This window comes from Macaca thibetana, chromosome 10 (assembly GCF_024542745.1).
Source record: "Macaca thibetana thibetana isolate TM-01 chromosome 10, ASM2454274v1, whole genome shotgun sequence".
Classification (NCBI taxonomy): Eukaryota; Metazoa; Chordata; class Mammalia; order Primates; family Cercopithecidae; genus Macaca; species Macaca thibetana.
The window spans coordinates 62,950,524-62,970,609 of record NC_065587.1 but is presented as its reverse complement, the minus strand read 5'-3'; the positions used below and the strand labels follow the sequence as shown (position 1 = coordinate 62,970,609).

The 20,086-nt window shown below is 43.0% G+C and overlaps 2 protein-coding genes across 9 annotated transcripts in view; one reads left to right on the top strand and one right to left on the bottom strand.

The window, feature by feature from the left end:
* MANBAL (mannosidase beta like) overlaps positions 1-20,086 on the top strand; it is a 634,273-nt gene that overhangs the window by 253,656 nt on the left and 360,531 nt on the right. The gene's annotated exons all lie outside the window — the stretch shown is intronic.
* SAMHD1 (SAM and HD domain containing deoxynucleoside triphosphate triphosphohydrolase 1) overlaps positions 1-20,086 on the bottom strand; it is a 60,004-nt gene that overhangs the window by 38,327 nt on the left and 1,591 nt on the right. The window contains exons 2-6 of the mRNA XM_050807097.1: positions 17,665-17,731; positions 11,567-11,639; positions 6,227-6,387; positions 4,774-4,889; positions 1,346-1,416 (exon numbers count right to left, since the gene is read on the bottom strand). Of these exons, the coding sequence (XP_050663054.1) occupies positions 1,346-1,416; positions 4,774-4,889; positions 6,227-6,387; positions 11,567-11,639; positions 17,665-17,731 (488 nt within the window). The remainder of the gene's footprint in view (positions 1-1,345; positions 1,417-4,773; positions 4,890-6,226; positions 6,388-11,566; positions 11,640-17,664; positions 17,732-20,086) is intronic.

Here is a 20,086-nt window from a genome sequence, read left to right as displayed (position 1 = left end):
AAACAACTGGAACTCCAATACGTTGCGGATGGGAGTGTAAAATGGTACAGCCACATTGGAAAACCCTGGTAGTTTCTTACAGAATTAAATACACATCTACCATATGACCCAGCAATTCTAACTCCTCGGTATTTACCTAAGCGAAGTGAAAATGTGTTTCTTTATCTATTTTTATGTTTATAAAATAAAATAATACATTTCTGCTGAACATATTTCTTGTTTTAAAAACGTAATTAACTTTCCACACTACAACACAGAAAATGTATTTCTACCAAAATGTTATACGATAATGTGCACAACAACCTTATTTATAACAGTCAAAACCTGAAAACAATCCAAATGCCAACAAAACAAGAAAGGGTAAACAAATTGTGACTTATTCGCACAATGTCACATCACATAGGTGATAAAAAAAAAAGGATCAACTACTGAGGCATACAACATGAACAAATCTCAAAACCATTATGTGGAGTAAATAAAGCAAGGCATAAAATAGAACCTCCTATATGATTCGGCTTAATCAAGTCTAAGAACAACAAAATTCATTTATGTTTGTGAAAATCAGAAGGTGATGGTGGGGTGAGGGGGAGTGGGAATTGACTGGGAAAAAGAACATGGGAATTTTTCAGGAAGATGAAAATGTTCTATATCCTGACTGGGTAATAGTCATATGGATGCATACACCTGTCAAAACTCACTGAACTTAAGATCTGGACAACTTATTGTGTGTGAACTATACCTCAAAAAAAGAGAGAGAAAGAGATAAAAAAGTGGTTGACATGTAAGAAGTTTTCAATATATATTAATATCATTTTCTATTCCCGTTCCAGAAATACAGTGTAGTAAAAACCAACCTAATTTTACTTCTCAAAAATTGATCCCAAAATATGAGACAGCCACCTGCAAATGCCTAATTTTAAAATGATTCACTTGATATATATGACTTGGCTGGTAACAGTTAGTTCATGGTCATACCAAATGTGTCAGAATTGGAGTTGGCCTTTTAACATACAGTAGTACAGTTGAGCAGAAGGAGCATTAAACTGGCAACCGGTTTTGTATTGCTGATTCCAATAGTTAACAGCTTTGTGATTTTTGACGCATCAATACACATCCAAGAGTTTCCAGTTCCTTTATTTGTAAAAAGGGAGATAATGATAACTTCCTTACAGACTACTGTGAGGACCAAACAAAAACATATATACATATGTGAATGAAAGCACCCTGGACACTGTAATGGGGAAGTATTTTATAACACAGTAGTGGAACCAAACAGATAAATTAACTGAATAACCTGCTTAAATAATCTTTCTTTTTATTGACTATTGAATGTGTGAATACATACCGTCCATTTCACCTCCGGGCGAGCAAGTGGAATAAATCGTCCATCAAACATGTGAGAAAATGGCCCATGACCTTAAAAACAAAATCAGCCTTAGAACAAGAGAAACATCTGTAAAATAACATAAACTTTTTTCTTTCTTTTTTTTTTTTTTTGAGACGGAGTTTCGCTCTTGTTGCCCAGGCTGGAGTGTAGTGGTGCGATCTTGGCTCAACACAACCTCCACTCCCCAGGTTCAAGCAATTCTCGTGCCTCAGGCTCCCGAGTAGCTGAGATTACAGGCGCGTGCCACCACACCCAGCTAATTTTGCAGTTTTAGTAGAGATGGGGTTTCTCCATGTTGGTCAGGCTGGTCTCGAACTCCTGACCTCAGGTGATCCGCCCATCTCAGCCTTCCAAAGTGCTGGGATTATAGGCGTGAGCCACCACACTTGGCCAAACTGAATTCTTTAATCTTTTTAGTTTAACTTGAATAGCAACAGAAATTAATAATCTAAAAATACAATCACAAAAAGGGACAAACCCTTCCTATTTCTAAAACAGGAGAACAGGAAGCAGAAACATGGAAAAGTAAGCTCTCCATCGAGCGGTCTCCAGTCACCAGGGCTTACATAAATCTGATAAAAGGGCAGTTTTTGTTGTTTTATGAAGAGACAGAGTCCTGCTATGTTGTTCAGGCTGGAGTGCAGTGGCTATTCACAAGCATGATCATTATGCACTGTAGCCTTGGACTCCTGACCTCAAGTCATCCTCCTACCTCAGCCACCTGAATAGCTGGGACTACAGGCATGCACCACCACGCAGGGCTTGATAAATGGACAATTCCATGTAACTGAAAAGAATGTTAATGCCAAAAACTTTTTGAAATCTTCAGATTGAAAATATCTGGATTAAAATAGCAGTTTCAGGAAAATCACTGGGGCCAGGTGTGGTGGCTCATGCCTGTAATCTCAGCACTTTGGGAGGCTGAGGCAGGTGGATCACTTCAAGTCAGGAGTTCGAGACCAGCCTGGCCAACATGGTAAAAACCCTGTCTCTACTAAAAATACAAAAAATTGGCTGGGCTTGGTGGCGGGCACCTGTAGTCCCAGCTACTGAGGAAGCTGAGGCAGGAGAATGGCGTGAACCCAAGAGGCGGAGCTTGCAGTGAGCCGAGATCACACCACTGAACCCCAGCCTGGGCGACAGAGCAAGACTCCACATCAAAATTTTTAAAAAAGGGGCTTGGCACAGTGGCTCATGCCTGTAATCCCAGCACTTTGGGAGGCCAAGGCAGGTGGATCATGAGGTCAGGAGTTCGAGACAAGCCTGGCCAAGATGGTGAAACCCCGTCTCTACTAAAAATACAAAAATTAGCCGAGTGTGGTGGCAGGCACCTGTAATCCTACCTACTCAGGAGGCTGAGGTAGGAGAATCGCTTAAACCCGGGAGGCGGAGGTTGCAGTGAGCTGAGATTGTGCCACTGTACTCCAACCTGGGCAACAGAGTGAGATTCTGTCTTGGGGAAAAAAAAAAAAAAGAAAGAAAATCCACTGGGGTGCAGAAGAAAAAATTAGAATTTATCTTATTACTCCCAAGCTTAAAAAAATCTATCTTTGGCCGGGTGTGGTGGCTCATGCCTGTAATCCCAGCACTTTGGGAGGCTGAGGCACATGGATCACCTGAGGTCTAGAGTTTGAGACCAGCCTGACCAATATGGTGAAACCCTGTCTCTACTAAAATTATAATAATTAGCTGGGCATGGTGGCGTGTGCCTGTAGTCCCAACTACTCAGGAGGCTGAGGCAGGAGAATTGCTTGAACCCAGGAGGTGAGGTTGTGGTAAGCTAAGATCGCACAATTGCACTCCAGCCTGGGCAACAGAGTGAGACTGCATCTAAAAAAAAAAAAAAAAGAAAAGAAGTGAGCCACTTAACTGGAGAGGGAAGTCTACCTAGACTAGCCCTGGTCCTTCTCTGCAAGTCATAGGCTACACATAAAGGCTGGCTAATGCAGTGCTCAGGCTCCTGGGGACTGGTAAAGGTTTCCCAATGATTCTCTCTCAAAATACCAAGAATCCATCAAATTTATCATTTAGGGGCTGGTATTGGTTCTCTGGAAGTTTCCAGGGGGACATAAAAAGAGAGCCTATTTGCTTTAAGTATCTAGCTATCTAAACAGGGGCACCTCCCTTCCCCTGCCCTGAGGGTACACACAAACTCTCAGGGTCCCTGAATAAGTAGGAATAAACTATAAGGATAGAGGTAAAAACCCCCATGATTTAAAAGGGACAGTCCCGGCCCAACATGGTGACTCATGCCTGTATTCCCAACACTTTGGGAGGCCGAAGGAGGTGAATTACTTGAGATCAGGAGTTCGAGACCAGTTTCAACAACATGATGAAACTACATCTCTACTAAAAATACAAAAAAATGAGCCAGGCGCTACTTGGGAAGCTGAGGCAGGAGAGTCACTTGAATCCAGGAGGTGAGATTGCAGTGAGCCGAGATTGTGCCAACTGCACTCCAGTCTGTGTGACAGAGCAAGACTCAAATAAATAAATAAATAAATAAATAAATAAATAAATGGGACAGTCCCCTTTCTCTCTGTCACAGGAAAAGGATGATACTCTTTTGCTTGGATTAAAGTGGCCCAAGACTTCACGTGGATCAGAAAACACAAGGAGTTCTCTAAATATGTTAATCCACTTGGGCAGATTAGAGATTATAAATATGAAAAAAAATGGATTTGACCAAATAACTGTAGGAAAAATGGTGATTTTATTTAAAAAGGAGGATAAAAGAAAAGTAAAATTCACACACCATCCTAAAAACAGTAGTAAGAAAAACTCATTATCAAAACGCCCTTTCATATAACCTGTAATAAAGATGATGGCCGGGCACGGTGGCTCCTGCCTGTAATCTCAGCGCTTTGGGATTTGGGAGGCTGAGGCTGGTGGATCACCTGAGTTCAGGAGTTCGAGACCAGCCTGGCCAACATGGTGAAACTCTGTCTCTGCTAAAAATACAAAAATTAGCTGGATATGATGGTGCATGCCCGTAATCCCAGCTACTCGGGAGGCTGAAGCACGAGAATTGCTTGAAACCAGGAAGCAGAGGTTACAGTGAGCCGATAATGAGCCGCTACACTCCAGCCTGGGCAACAGAGCAAGACTCCGTCTCAAAACAAAACAAAACAAACAAACAAAAAAACACTTTTAGCAAAGATGTCTAACATGAGAAATTCACTGAAAGATGCCAAGAATATAAAATAGCAATGTTTTCTACTTATGAATCATTCTAGGAAGAAGCAACAGTACATTTATACTAATGTCAACTGAAGAATTAAAATACAACTTCCATATTCTCTTGGTTGATCTGATTTTTTAATGTCAAAGAGAGGTAACATATGTTACGATTTTACATAACAACTTTGTCTCTTTGTACGGCTTACCGAGATCATGACAAAGTCCAGCAATCTGAACACAGAGAATATCTCGTTCACTTATCTGCAGCTCTGGTTGTTTTTCACCCAGGGCCCGAACTAGACATCCTGCTAGATACCCCACCCTGCAGAGCAAAAACACAAAAAGTCACTCTTCCGTTTGCAAGAGGAGTGATGGTTCTGGTCCTCAAGAACTTCCTCAAATATTCTAACGTATCTTCAGGGCAACTTTACTCAACAGTCTATTTCAGAACGAGGCAGGTAGACACACAAACGGAATCCCAAAAGCAGGACCTCTGGCTCAGTATCACCAATCATTAGAGGAATGCAAATCAAAACCACAGTGAGATACCACTTCACACCCCTTAGGATAGCTACTGTTAAAAAAAGAAAACCAGAAAATAACAAGTGTTGGACATGATGTGGAGAAATTGGAACCCTGTGCACTGTTAGTGGGGATGTATTATGGTGTAGTTGCCATGGAAATCAGTATGGGTGCTCCACAAAAATTAAAAATGGAATTACCACAGTGATTTAGCAATTTCACTTCTGGGTATACACCCACAATAACAAAGCAGGGTCTTGGAAAGATTGGCTGGGCTCAGTGGCTCACGCCTGTAATACCAGCACTTTGGGAGGCTGAGGCGGGCAGATCACTTGAGGTCAGGGGTTTGAGACCAGCCTGGCCAACATGTTGAAGCCCTATCACTACTAAAAAATACAAAAATTAGCTGAGCGTCGTGGCAGGTACCTGTAATTTCAGCTACTTGGGAGGGTGAGGCAGGAGAATTGTTTGAACCCAGGAGGCACAGGTTGCAGTGAGCCAAGATCGCACCATTGCACTCCAGCCTGGGCAACAGAACAAGACTCCGTACCGCACCCCCCCAAAAAAAGAAAGAAAATATATTTGTACCGACATGTTCATAGCAGCACTACTCAAAATAGCCAAGAAGTAAAAGCAACAGGTATCCATCAACAAATGAATAAACAAAATGTGGTGTATACATATGATAAATATTATTCAACCTTAAAAAGGAAATAAAAAATAAATTAATTAAAAAACTAATAAAAAAGAAGGAAATACTGACACATGCTACAACATGGATGAACTTTGAGGAAATTATGCTAAGTGAAATATGCCAGTGACAAAAAGACAAATATTGTATGATTTCATTAAGATGAGGTACCTAGAGTAGTCAAATACATAAACAGAAAGAAGAGGGTCAGGCGTGGTGGCTCATGTCTGTAATCCCAACACTTTGGGAGGCTGAGGTGGGCGGATCACCTGAGGTCGGGAGTTCGAGACCGGCCTGGCCAACATGATGAAACTCTACCTCCACTAAAAATACAAAATTAGCCGGGAGTGGTGGCGTGTGCCACCATGCCTAGCCTAAGATAACTATTTCATGAGACAGAGGAAATACCTAAAAACTGCAAGTTCCCCACCCCATTCCCTTCTTACCCTAGACTATGCTCAAATCGATTGTGTGAAGCTCCTGGAAAAACATAGTAACCACCTCCCAGCTGTTTGATGTATCGAAGACGTTGAAATTGAGGTGTGTCAATGATTCGGACGAGGAGAGGGTGGAGCTCAATGTGGCCATGGATAGGATCATTAATAACCTGGAAAATTATGTTTAATTAATATGAGTAATAACATGTAAGTCCACCTGAAATTTGTGTGCAGCCATTCCTAATTATAGTGCAAAGTCAAAGCTATTTGATTTTTCAAGTAAAAATACTAAGGAAAATGACAAGATGTTAACATCATTACCTTATTTAGGTATCACTATCAGACACATCAAGTATATTGGATCTGAGTATATTTTACTTCTTCTTAATGGATGCGAATAACAGAAAAATAAGGATTTTGATTTTTTTATTATGTATATGACTTAATCTTTAATAATTTTGTCTTGTATTCAAGTTAAATATACATATTCATTTCGATTTAAACACATTCATTCACATCATGTAAGCCATATCACTATAGGTATTATGTCTAAATTTTTTTTTTTTTTGACACGGAGTCTCACTGTGTCACCCAGGCTGGAGTGCAGTGGCACAATCTCGGCTCACTGCAACCTCTGCCTCCCAAGTTCAAGTTATTCTCCTGCCTCAGCCTCCCGAGTAGCTGGGACTACTGGGGTGTGCCACCACACTCAGCTAATTTTTGTATTTTGAGTAGAGACGGGGTTTCTCTGTGTTGGCCAGGCTGACCTCAAACTCCTGACCTAAAGTGATCCGCCCACCTTGGCCTCCCAAGGTGTTGGGATTACAGGCGTGAGCCACAGCACCCAGCCTAAATTTTTTTTTTTTTTTTTTTTTTTTTTTGAGACGGAGTCTCGCTCTGTCGCCGAGACTGGAGTGCAGTGGCCGGATCTCGGCTCACTGCAAGCTCCGCCTCCCGGGTTTACGCCATTCTCCTGCCTCAGCCTCCCGAGTAGCTGGGACTACAGACGCTCGCCACCTCGCCCGGCTATTTTTTTGTATTTTTTTTTACTAGAGACGGGGTTTCACCGGGTTAGCCAGGATGGTCTTGATCTCCTGACCTCGTGATCCGCCCGTCTCGGCCTCCCAAAGTGCTGGGATTACAGGCTTGAGCCACCGCGCCCGGCCCAATTTTTTTTTTCTAAATGTGTCTGTACAGTACTCATCATTAAAACAGAAAGGAAAGAAGGGAGGGAGGGAAAGAAAGAAAGATGGAAATTCTTCTACCATATAGATAAGAAATCATGCAGGTCGGAGTGCAGGGGCTCACATCTGTAATTCCAGCACTTTGGGAGGCCAAGAGTTTGAGACTAGTCTGGGCAACATAGTGAGACCTCATCTCTTAAAAAAAAAAAAAAAATGCCGGGCGCGGTGGCTCAAGCCTGTAATCCCAGCACTTTGGGAGGCCGAGGCGGGCGGATCACGAGGTCAGGAGATCGAGACCATCCTGGTTAACATGGTGAAACCCCGTCTCTACTAAAAATACAAAGAAATTAGCCAGGCGTGGTGGCAGGAGCCTGTGGTTCCAGCTACTCGGGAGGCTGAGGCAGGAGAATGGAGTGAACCTGGGAGGCAGAGCTCGCAGTGAGCCGAGATTGTGCCACTGCACTCCAGAATGGACAACAGAGCGAGACTCCATCTCAAAAAAAAAAAAAAAAAAAAAAAATGCAGTGGCACACATCTGTAGTCCCAGGTACTCTAGAGGCTGAGGTAGGAAGATCCCTTGAGTCCCAGGGCATCAAGGCTGCAGTAACCTACTATTGTGCCACAACACTTCAGCCTGGGCGACAGAGAGAAACTGTGTCTCAAAAAAAGAAGATAAAAAGAAAGAAAATAATTTTGTACAGCTGAACGATGTATTTGTGTGTGTGTGTTGTTTTTGTTAGAGACAGGGTCTCGTTTTCTCACCAGGCTGCAGTGCGTTGGCTATTCACAGTCACAACCATAGCTTACTGTAGCCTCAAACTCTGAGGCCCAAGGGATCCTCCCGCCTCAGCCTCCCAAATAGCTGGGACTGCAGGCATGTACCACCATGCCTAGCTAATTTATTTTTATTCTTTGTGGAGACAAGGTCTTGCTATATTGCCCAGGCTGGTCTCCAACTCCTGGCCTCAAGCAATCATTGCACCTTTGGCCTCCTAAAGGGTTTACAAAAAAAAAAATCATTTTTACCATAGTTTTACTGCCTTTTCTAAGTTTAGATATACAAATATGGCCAGGTGCGGTGGCTCATGTCTGTAATCCCAGCACTTTGGGAGGCTGAGGTGAACGGATCACGATGTTAGGAGATAGAGACCACAGCACCCAGCTATTTCTTTATTTTTGAGACAGAGTCTCACTCTGTCACCTAGGCTGGAGTTCAGTGGTGCAGTCTTGGCTCACTGCAACCTCCGCCTCCTGGGTTCAAGCGATTCTCCTGCCTCAGCCTCCTAAGTAGCTGGGACTACCGGCGTGCACCACCATGCCCAGCTAATTTTTTTTTGTATTTTTAGTTGAGACGGGGTTTCACCATATTGGCCAAACTGGTCTCGAACTCCTGACCTCATGATCCGCCCGCCTCAGCCTCCCAAAGTGCTGGAATTATAGGCACGAGTCACAGCGCGTGGCTAAAATCTACTTTTAAACCATTTAAGGACCTAAAAGCCTTCACTGTAAATTTTTCAGGTTGTAATAACTGTCTTTTTTTTGTTTTTGTTTTTTTTGAGACAGAGTCTAGCTCTATCACATAGGCTGGAGTACAGTGGTACAATCATGGCTCACTGCAACCTCTGCCTCCCAAGTTCAAGCGATCCTCCCACCTCAGCTTCCCAAGTAGCTGGAACTATACCATGCCTGTCTAATTTTTCTTTTTTTGGTAGAGATAGGGTTTCTGGCAGGGCATGGTGGCTCACGCCTGTAATGCCAGCACTTTGGGAGGCTGAGGCAGGTGGATTACCTGAGGTCAGGAGTTCGCGACCAGCCTGACCAACATGACAAAATCCCATCTCTACTAAAAATACAAAAATTAGCCAGGAGTGATGGTGGGCGCCTGTTATCCCAGCTACTCAGGAGGCTGAGGCAGGAAAATCACTTGAACCTGGGAGGCGAAGGTTGCAGTGAGCTGAGATTGTGCCACTGCACTCCAGCTTGGGCAACAGAGCAAGACTCTGTCTCAAAAAAAAAAAAGATTCATTGATACATTTGAAAAATTAGTCCTCATTATGTCAAACACTGCACTCCCTCTTCACCATTACACAATCTCAGCTTCAGAGGCCAACTGAACTAAATTTAGCATAAAGAACACTGTGACAAGAACAAACCATGGTGACCTTGGGTTCGGCAATGGTTTCTTAAATATGACACTAAAAGTACAAGACACAAATGAACAAAAAAATATAAATTGGATTACATAAAAACTTAAAACTTTTATGATCCAAAGACCACCACCAAAAAAGTAAAAAGACAACCCACAGACTAGGAAAAATTATTTGTGTATCATATCTCCCATAAGGATTTACATCCAGAACATGTAAAGAACTCTTACAACTCAAATAAAATTGTGTGTGATTGAACAACACTGTGAACTTTCTAAAAAGCACTGTCTTGCACACTAAAAATGAGTGAATCATACAACTTGTGAATTATATCTCAATAAAGCTATTTATGTTTTAAGTATCAAGTTAGGTAGGTATCAGATTAGGGAAGAAATCCTTGAGGGCTACAACTGAGTAGCAAACTAGGTGAATTCTTTGCTGAACTGCACTGCTGATGAAGTTAAATTCATTTAAGGTATTGATTTCATTACTAGGCAGTGATTCGGTAGTTTGAAAATCTGTTTCCAACAACTATCATTTATAATTTATAAATGAGGTTAAATAATGTTGGTGGGTTTTTTTTTTTGAGACAGGGTCTCACTCTGTTGCCCAGGCTGGAGTACAGTGGTGTGATCATGGCTCACTGAAGCCTCGACCTCCGTGGGTTCAGGTGATTTTCCTAAATCAGCCTCCCAAGTAGCTGGGAATACAAGTGTGCACCACCACACCCAGCTAATTTTTCTATTGTTTGTAGATGGAGTTTCACCATGTTGCCCAGGCTGGTCTTGAACTTAGGGGCTCAAGTGATCCACCCACCTTAGCCTCCCAAAGTGCTGGGATTACTGTGTGAGCCACCATGCCTGGTCAACAAAAAGAAAAAAACTATTTTTCTTTTTAAAGAAAAATAGAAAAAAGAATAAAAGTGGGCAATTGAAACCACTGACTGCCTTAAATATTACTTCAAAAATATATTATTGGCCGGGCACAGTGGCTCATGCCTGTAATCCCAACACTTTGGAAGGCCGAGGCAGGCAGATCATGAGGTCAGGAGTTTGAGGTCAGCCTGGCCAACATGTAACTTGCAAAAGCAAAATTAAAGTATGTATTTGAGTTATTTCAGATCCTGCTCTATAAGATCGTGCCACTGCACTCCAGCCTGGGCAACAGAGCAGACTCCATATCAAAAAAAAAAAAAATACAAAAATTAGCCAGGTGTGGTGGCGTGCACCCATAGTTCAAGCTACTGGGGTGGCTGAGATGGAAGGATCACTTGAGCCAGGGAGACGGAGGTTGGAGTGAGCTGAGATTGCGCCACTGTACTCCAGCCTGGATGACAGAGCAAGACCCAATTACATTAAAAAATAAAAATAAAAATAAAAAAGAATGTACAAAGGAGGTCTTCAATAATTTCTAATATTTTGCTCTAAAAATAACAGACTTGAAGCAAATTAGGCAAAATATTAAGATTGGACAAGTTGGGTAGTGGTCTACTTATGCTTTTCTGTATGCATAACATATTTTAGTTCTTCTTCTGATTTAAATACTCTGTGCTCATTTTAGAAAGTGCAGAAAGTTTAGAAAAGATCCACTACTCGCCAGGCGCGGTGGCTCACGCCTGTAATCCCAGAACTTTGGGAGGCCAAGGCGGGTGGATCAGGAGGTCAGGAGATCGAGACCATCCTGGCTAACACAGTGAAACCCCGTCTCTACTAAAAATACAAAAAATTAGCCCGGCATGGTGGCGGGAGCTTGTAGTCCCAGCTACTCGGGAGGCTGAGGCAGGAGAATGGCGTGAACCCAGGAGGCGGAGCTTGCAGTGAGCCGAGATTGCGCCACTGCACTCCAGAATGGGCAACAGAGTGAGACTCCGTCTCAAACAAAAAAAAAAGAAAAGATCTACTACTCGCAGTTCCATCACTGAGAAGCAGATTTCCTCCTATTCTCTTCAAAATGAATTTTACATAATTGAGTTATATCACTTTACATTCAAAAAACATAACAAACTCAGATCCTCTTACCTTCATTGTATCAACGTGGATTTGACCCGATCGCTGGATATAACTAAGCAGCTTCTTCCTCTCCCCCAAGGAACTGAAATTACAACAGGATAAGCAAGTCTATCATTATTTGCTTAATAATAATCCCTGCAGTATATAGTAGACATAATCAACTTCAGATAACCTACAGTAACACTGAAGTTAGATTGGAAGGAATAATCAATAATTCAAACATACTCCTCCTAGAAACTGTCTCCTTCCTTTGCTGCTAAGATAGGGAACTCTCCTGCTGAATCAATGTAGGCCTCCCCCAGGCTTCTGTCCTTGACCCTCTTCTCTCTTGATAAACTTACGACTTGAAAAAGTCCACATCTTGGCCGGGCGCGGTGGCTCAAGCCTGTAATCCCAGCACTTTGGGAGGCCGAGACGGGCGGATCACTAGGTCAGGAGATCAAGACCATCCTGGCTAACACGGTGAAACCCTGTCTCTACTAAAAAAACAAACAAAACAAAACAAAACAAAACTAGCCGGGCAAAGTGGCGGGCGCCTGTAGTCCCGGCTACTCAGGAGGCTGAGGCAGGAGAATGGCGTAAAGCCGGGAGGCGGAGCTTGCAGTGAGCTGAGATCCGGCCACTGTACTCGAGCCTGGGCAGCAGAGCAAGACTCCGTCTCAAAAAAAAAAAAAAAAAAAGAAAAGAAAAAGAAAAAGTAAAAGTCCACATCTGCTTCATGTCTACTCAATGCTCATGCTGTACTTCATTTTAACCAGACTGAAGTCAACATCTACCCTCATAATCCTGGATTGATTTATGAGTACCAGGTAAGACTCAAGCATGAATGAAATACATATGAAGGCCTTAACTTTATTTATATTCATTTTCCATTGTCAGTAATCCCTCATTAATGCTCCAGTTTCAAGAAAATACATAATGGGAATTAAATTTGAACAGCTCAAAGTCCTGTGATTCATCATCCTGCTTCATTTACAATTACTAGTTGGACCCAGCATATCCTCCTCCCTCCTGGCTGGGTGTCAACAGAGAGTGCAGGCGAAGGGTTTTACTGATCTACTAGCTAAGCAGATTGAAAAAAAGTATCTTTCTATAAGTCATACACAGACTGGGAGTCAGAGGCTCTACACTGGCCTCTATTGGTGTACCCTGAGACCCACGGTAATAAGAACACTTAAGAATGATTTCTTGGGATACACAGAAGCATTATTACAACTGATAAATTAAAAAGCAGCATATTTTGTGTTTTCCCATTCCCCTATCCTCCTCATCAGTTTGACATAACAAGCACAGTGCAAAGCTAGGCTTTCAGAAGTACTTATAGGTGGACTCAGGTTAAGGGGAGTCACATAGTTGAGCATAACCAGAGTCACAGCATGAAGTATCAAACCTAAACTAACCCCATGGCCACCTACTGTTTTCCTAAACTGACACTCAGTATTCATCACTTAAAACCCAAAAATCAGCCAGGCACAGCACAGTGGCTTACGCCTGTAATCCCAGCACTTTGGGACGCCAAGGTGGGCGGATCACCTGAGGTCGGGAGTTCGAGACAAGCCTGACCAACATGGAGAAATCCCATCTCTACTGAAAATACAAAATTAGCCAGGCGTGGTGGTGGTGCGTGCCTATAATCCCAGCTACTCGGGAGGCTGAGGCAGGAGAATTGCTTGAACCCAGGAGGCAGAGGTTGCGGTAAGCCGAGATTGCGCCATTGCACCCCAGCCTGGGCAACAAGAGCAAAACTCTGTCTCAAAAACAAAACAAAACAAAACCAAAATCACTAATTAGAGTATATAGAAATAACCACCCAAAACCAGGGGGTTGTTTTGTTTTGTTTAGCAAAGGACATGGCGTTAAATAAACATTTAAAGAAGTCATGGGCCAGGATATTTAGACTACAAAATAATTTTATTCCTGTGTTCCAACATTTCTGAAATTTAATGCTTCTTACAACTGACATGTATATTTAATGTGACAATGTTTCTTACCTCTCTTTTTTTTTTGAAATGGAGTCTTACTCTGTCGCCCAGGCTGGAGTGCAGTGACACAATTTTGGCTCACTGCAAGCTCCACCTCCCGGGTTCACGCCATTCTCCCACCTCAGCCTCCGAGTAGGTGGGACTAGAGCTGCCCGTCACCACGCCCAGCTAATTTTTTTTTGTTTTTGTATTTTTAGTAGAGACAGGGTTTCACTGTGTTAGCCAGGATGGTCTCGATCTCCTGACCTTGTGATCTGCCCGCCTTGGCCTCCCAAAGTGCTGGGATTACAGGCCTGAGCCACCACGCCTGGCCTGTTTCTTACTTCTTAAAAAAACCTTTATAAATCAATGGTTGTTCATAAAATTGACAGGCTACTAGGAGTGCTTGTCTAAGCTGGATTCTCCCTAGAAAGCAGGGTCCAGGATAAGAGCTTGCAAGTAATTAATCTTGGGGTGTGAACTCTGGGCACAGGAATTGGGGGGTCTAGGGAGGGTAAAGTAGGAAATTAGATAAAAATGGTACAAAGGTCCATTAACCAGTCAATTGCATTGGTATTAACCGTGAGCAACTGGATGGAGTGGTGGGTAGGGCTAATCCCACTGGCAACCTGTAAGGCAGCACTGTCCAGTAGAACTTTCTGTGATGATGGAAATGTTCTATATCTGCTCTGTCCAACACAGTAGCCGCTAGCCATAGTGACTACTGAGTACTTGAAATATGACTAGTGTAACTGAGGAATTTTTTATTTAATTTACTTCTAATTAATTTAAACATGAAGCTAGTTGTTACGATACAGAACAATACAGCTCTAAGGAGTCCTACAGAATTTGAGTTATGAGGTGGGGCACAGAGACGTGCAATATAGTGTTCCTTCTAGAATTTTGTCTGTTTTGTTCACTCATGTGCCCCAAGTTCATGGAAGAATGCCTAGTACATAGCTTTCCAAAAATATTCACTGAATGAATCAATAGCACTTGGGTCCACAAAGACACACATGGCTCCCTTGAAAAGAAAGACTGTATTGGAACAAATTCCATTCAGGCCCAATAGTAAGCAACTATTATATACAAGAAATAAGTAATAAGGGGGGCTTTGAGAGGACTGAGAGAGCTGAAATGTGGTTACGAAAGAGGCATGCCAGGCACGGTGACTCACGCCCTTAATCCCAGCACTTTGGGAGGCTGAGGTGGGCGGATCACAAGGTCAGGAGTTCAAGACCACCCCGGCCAACATAGTGAAACCCTGTCTCTACTAAAAATACGAAAATTAGCCGGGCATGGTGGTGCACACCTGTAGTCCCAGCTACTTGCGAGGCTGAGGTGGTAGAATCACTTGAACCTGGGAGGTGGAGGGTGCAGTGAGCCAAGATCACGCCACTGCACTCCAGCCTGAGTGACAGAGCAAGACTCCATCTCAAAATAAAACAAAACAAAACAAAAAAAAACAAACTTTGGGAGGCCGAGGCGGGCAGATGACAAGATCGGGAGACTGAGACCATCGTGGCTAACACGGTGAAACCCCATCTCTACTAAACATACAAAAAATTAGCTGAGCGTGGTGGCACACGCCGGTAGTCCCAGTTACTTAGGAGGCGGAGGTTGCAATGAGCCGAGATTGCACTACTGAACTCGAACTCCAGCCTGGGCAACAGAAAGAGACGTCGTCTCAAAAAAAAAAAAAAAAAAAAAAAAAAGCGAGCCAAGTTGAGGTCCCTAGAGATTCTGATCCAAAGGATATTTACTGGAAGTCAGTTAAGTGTTCTGCAGTGATCTTGTTTCATGATCTACTTCTGTTATCAATTACTAAGCAACAGTGCAGGAAGTAATTCAGTATAATCCTTTGTTTTTATTCTTTGGTTACTGTTACCACAAACAACATGTAACTAAGTAAAATTTCAGCAGAGAAGGCCAATTCTCTAATAGAAACAAAATTTTCATTTTAAGAAGTATTTAAGGCTGGCGCAGTGGCTCACATCTGTAATCCCAGAACTTTTGGGAGGCAGAGGTGGATGGATCACCCGAGGTCAGGAGTTCGAGACCAGCCTGACCAACATAGAGAAACACCGTCTCTACCAAAAATACAAAATTAACTGGGCGTGGTGGCACATGCCTGTAATCCCAGCTACTTGGGAGGCTGAGGCAAGAGAATCGCTTGAACCTGGGAGGTGGAGGTTACGGTGAGCTGATATTGTACCATTGCACTCCAGCCTGGGCAACAAGAGCGAAACTCCGTCTCAAAAAAAAAAAAAAAAAAAAAAGAAGTATTTAAACACCAGATCCTCAACTGAGATCTTTAAAGGAGCCCCACTCTAATTTAGACACTAGAACCTACAGCCATACACAGAGATGGATCCATGGAACTAGGTATGTATGTATGTATGTATCTATCTATCTATCTCTCTACCTACCTACCTACCTATCTACCTACCTATCTGAGATAGGGTCTTATTCTGCTGCTCAGGCTGGAGTCCAGGAGCTTATCATAGATCACTACAACCTTGAACTCCTGGGCTCAAGGGATCTTCCTGCTTCAGCCTCCTGAGTAGGTGGGACTACAGGTGCATGCACAGTCCCCGGCTAATTTTTTAATTTTCTGTAGAGATGGGGTCTTGCTTTATCACTATCTATAAAATTTACTAAGGGTTAATCATATGCTTCATCACTTTATGTACATCATCTCGTTATTGCTATCCATTTTACAGGTACAGAAACTGAAGGGTTAAATGACTTCTCCCAAATTATACAACTAAAAAGTGCCTGTTTTGCATAGAGTCTTTTAATCTAATACGAGGGCATATTTCAATCTTTAGGAAAACCTAGAAATATGCTCAAGATAGGGATGTAGCCTTGATTTTCTTACTAACATTTTTTCCCTGTTGGTTCTTATGTATTTCCCAGTGTGTATAATTCAATTATTCTGAACTTGAGAGTAAAAAGTTGGTCATTACAAACTTGATGAAGGTTTGTCTGCAAAATTATTTGAAATAGGAATAAGGCCGGACAAGGTGGCTTACACCTGTAATCGCAGCACTTTGGGAGGCCAAGGCGGGCAGATCACCTGAGGTCAGGAGTTCGAGACCAGCCTGGCCAACATAGTGAAACCCCGTCTCTACTAAAAATACAAAACTTAGCCAGGCATGGTGGTGTGTGCCTGTAATCCCAGCTACTCAGGAAGCTGAGGCAAGAGAATGGTTTGAACCCAGGGGGTTCAGTGAGCTGAGATCACACCATTGCACTCCAGTCTGGGTGACAGAGTGAGACTCTGTCTCAAAAAATAAATAAATAAATAAATAAAATTAAAAATAAACTAAAATAGGAATAAACAGTAATAGCAAACATAGGATTTGCACAGCGAAAACAAACAGCAGGTGGCCAGGTGCGGTGGCTCACACCTGTAATCCCAGCACTTTGGGAGGCAGAGGAGGGTGGATCACTTGAGGCCAGGAGTTCAAGACAAGTCCGGCCAACATGGCGAAACCCCATCTCTACTAAAAGTACAAAAATTAGTGGGGCAGCCTAGCATGGTAATCCCAGCACTTTGGGAGGCCGAGGCAGGCGGATCACGAGGTCAGGAGATAGAGACCATTCTGGCTAACATGGTGAAACCCTGTCTCTACTAAAAACACAAAAAATTAGCCAGGCGTGGTGGTGGGCGCCTGTAGTCCCAGCTACTCAGGAGGCTGAGGCAGGAGAATGGCGTGAACCCGGGGGGCAGAGCTTGCAGTGAGCCAAGATCACGCCACTGCACTTCAGCCTGGGCGACACAGCAAGACTCCATCTCAAAAAACAAAAACAAAAACAAAAACAAACAACAACAAAAAAAATTAGTGGGGCATGGTGGTGGGCACCTGTAATCCTAGCTACTCAGGAGGCTGAGGCAGGAGAATAACTTGAAGCCAAGAGGCGGAGGTTGTAGTGAGCCGAGATACTCCAGCCTGGGTGAACAAGAGACTGTCTCAAAAAAACAAACGAACAAACAAAACCAGCAGGCAAGGGATTCTGCTGTTTTAAAGCACTTCAAAGATTTAAAATGAGGACAGTTTATATCAGAGATTTTGGGCTTTGTCCCTGAAAGATGGATAAAGTGTGTTTGGTTATAATGTGAATTTATTTCTTCATTCTTACCTTACTCCAAGATTTTCAAAATGAGACTCATCAAGACAGGGCAGTAATGCGCCTGTGATTTTGTTTTCTATGGAAGAAAAAAGACAAATTCAATGTATACAACATATGCTTTTCATTTTCTTTCAATTTGGATCCACCAACATTTACCCAGATCCACATAATAGAGTACCCACTACAGGCAATGGACTGTGCCAAGTACCACTTTTTTGATCTGCTACTTGTAAAGACTTAATTTTAATTAAATAACTAAACCAAGAAGCATTTTTTGATAAATCACGTGAAAATTTCAAAATTATTTGTGTAAATTAGTTCCAAGAAAAACCAGTTGCAAAAAGGAAAGTGAAACCTGACTACCTGTTGGGGTTTTGCCAGGTCAGCAGCTTCCTTTTAAACAGGAAAGGTTTGAGTTGGGGAGGGAAGGAAATGTAAGTCTATTGTTCTTAGAATTAACAAGTTAAAACCACGGATTCAAGAGTGCTTAAAGTGTTGATTTTTCTCAAACCTCCTGGGAAAGCACTCAATACTCCGTGATTTGAGAGAGTCCTATCTCTCTCTCTCTCTCTCTCTCTCTATGTGTGTATGTGTGTGTATAGTTGGGTTTTTTCCTTTCTCTTTCTATACAATTAATTCTGATCTTTCCTGACCTCAAATTCCAGAACTCTGGGCTATTTTCTTTTATTTTATTTTCTTTGAGACAGGGTTTTGCTTTGTTGCCCAGGTTGGAGTGCAGTGGTGCGATCACAGCTCACTGCAGCCTTGACCTCCTGGGCTCAAGCGATCCTCCTGCCTCAGCCTCCTGAGTAGCTGGGACCACAGGTGTGTACCACTGCACCTAGCTAATTTTTTATTTATTATATTTTTTGTAAAGTTGAGGTCTCCTGATGTTGCCCAGGCTGGTCTTGAACTCCTGGGCTCAAGTGATCTTCCCACATTGGCCTCCCAAAGTGCTGAGATTATAAGTGTGAGCTACTGGGCCAGGCCTCCAGTGGTTTTTGATGAGAACGCTTGTTAAGGTATAGATCATATGAGTTCTGGAGTCCAAAGACCTAACCTTAAAAAATCTAGCTCTTTTTTGTAGTGGTGTGATCTCTGAAAAGTTACTTTACATCTTTGGACCTCGCATACGTCATTGGTAAAATGTGTTGAGTATAGCAACTTATTTCAGACTTCTTGTGAGGCTGTACTCCATAATGAGAAAAGGGACACTGTACCCTGTGCTTGGCTTGTCAAAAAAAAAAAAAAAAATTGGACTTAGATAAAGAGAGACTTTTTTTTTTTTTTGAGATGGAGTCTCACTCTGTTGTCCAGGCTGGAGTGCAGTGGTGCGATCTTGGCTCACTGCAACCTCCCCCTCCTGGGTTCAAGTGATTCTCCTGCCTCAGCTTCCCAAGTAGCTGGGACTACAGGCACATACCACCATGCCCGGCTAAATTATGTATTTTTAGTATAGACGGGGTTTCACCATGTTGGCCAGGCTGGGCTTGAATTCCTGATCTCAGGTGATCTGCCTGCCTCGGCCTCCCAAAGTGCTAGGATTACAGGTGTGAGCCACCATTCCCAGCCAAGGGAAACTATTAGAAAGAAAGACGGGGCCGGGCGCGGTGGCTCACGCCTGTAATCCCGGCACTTTGGGAGGCTAAGGCAGGCGGATCAGGAGGTCAGGAGATGGAGACCATCCTGGGCAACATGGTGAAACCCCATCTCTACTAAAAATACAAAAAAAATTAGCTGGGCATGGTGGTGCATGCCTGTAATCCCAGCTACTTGGGAGGCTGAGGCAGGAGAATCGCTTGAACCAGGCAGTTAGAGGTTGCACTGGGCCCAGATGACGCCACTGCACTCCAGCCTGGCAACAGAGCAAGACTCCGTCTCAAAAAAAAAAAAAAAGAATCTAAGAGAAAAATGGTCTTCTTTTATAATGGTAAAGGATGGGCAAGCAGAAGTAAGCAGAATCTTTGGAAGGGAACCTGGATGAGCAAGGGAAAATGAGCAGTGTAGCCCAACAGGACAGCATCCTACTGTGGTCAGTCAGTTCTCAAACGAAACTGACCAGAGGGACGCATATTGCACTGCTTTAGGGCCTGCCTGCTCAGATCTGGGGGTAAGCAAGAGTTGAGGGGCTCATAAGGGAAGACAGAAGTCCGAATAAAGTTTGGTCAAGACAAAGCAGAAGGTAAGACATGAGCAACTGGGAACAGTTGGTCAGTTTTTACCAAATGAAAGCACATAGTGTCTTTGATAGCACTGGGTTGTGGGTTCAAGAGAACACACATCATTCTGGAGGGTAACAAGTTAATCTACAGACCACTGAAACAGAGAGCCAACCACATTCTGAGACAGAAAATTTGGAACTACTTCACTCCACTTGTTGCTAGTCAAAGAAAATAAAGCAATAATCCATCCCAGCAGTGAAGGGAAACGA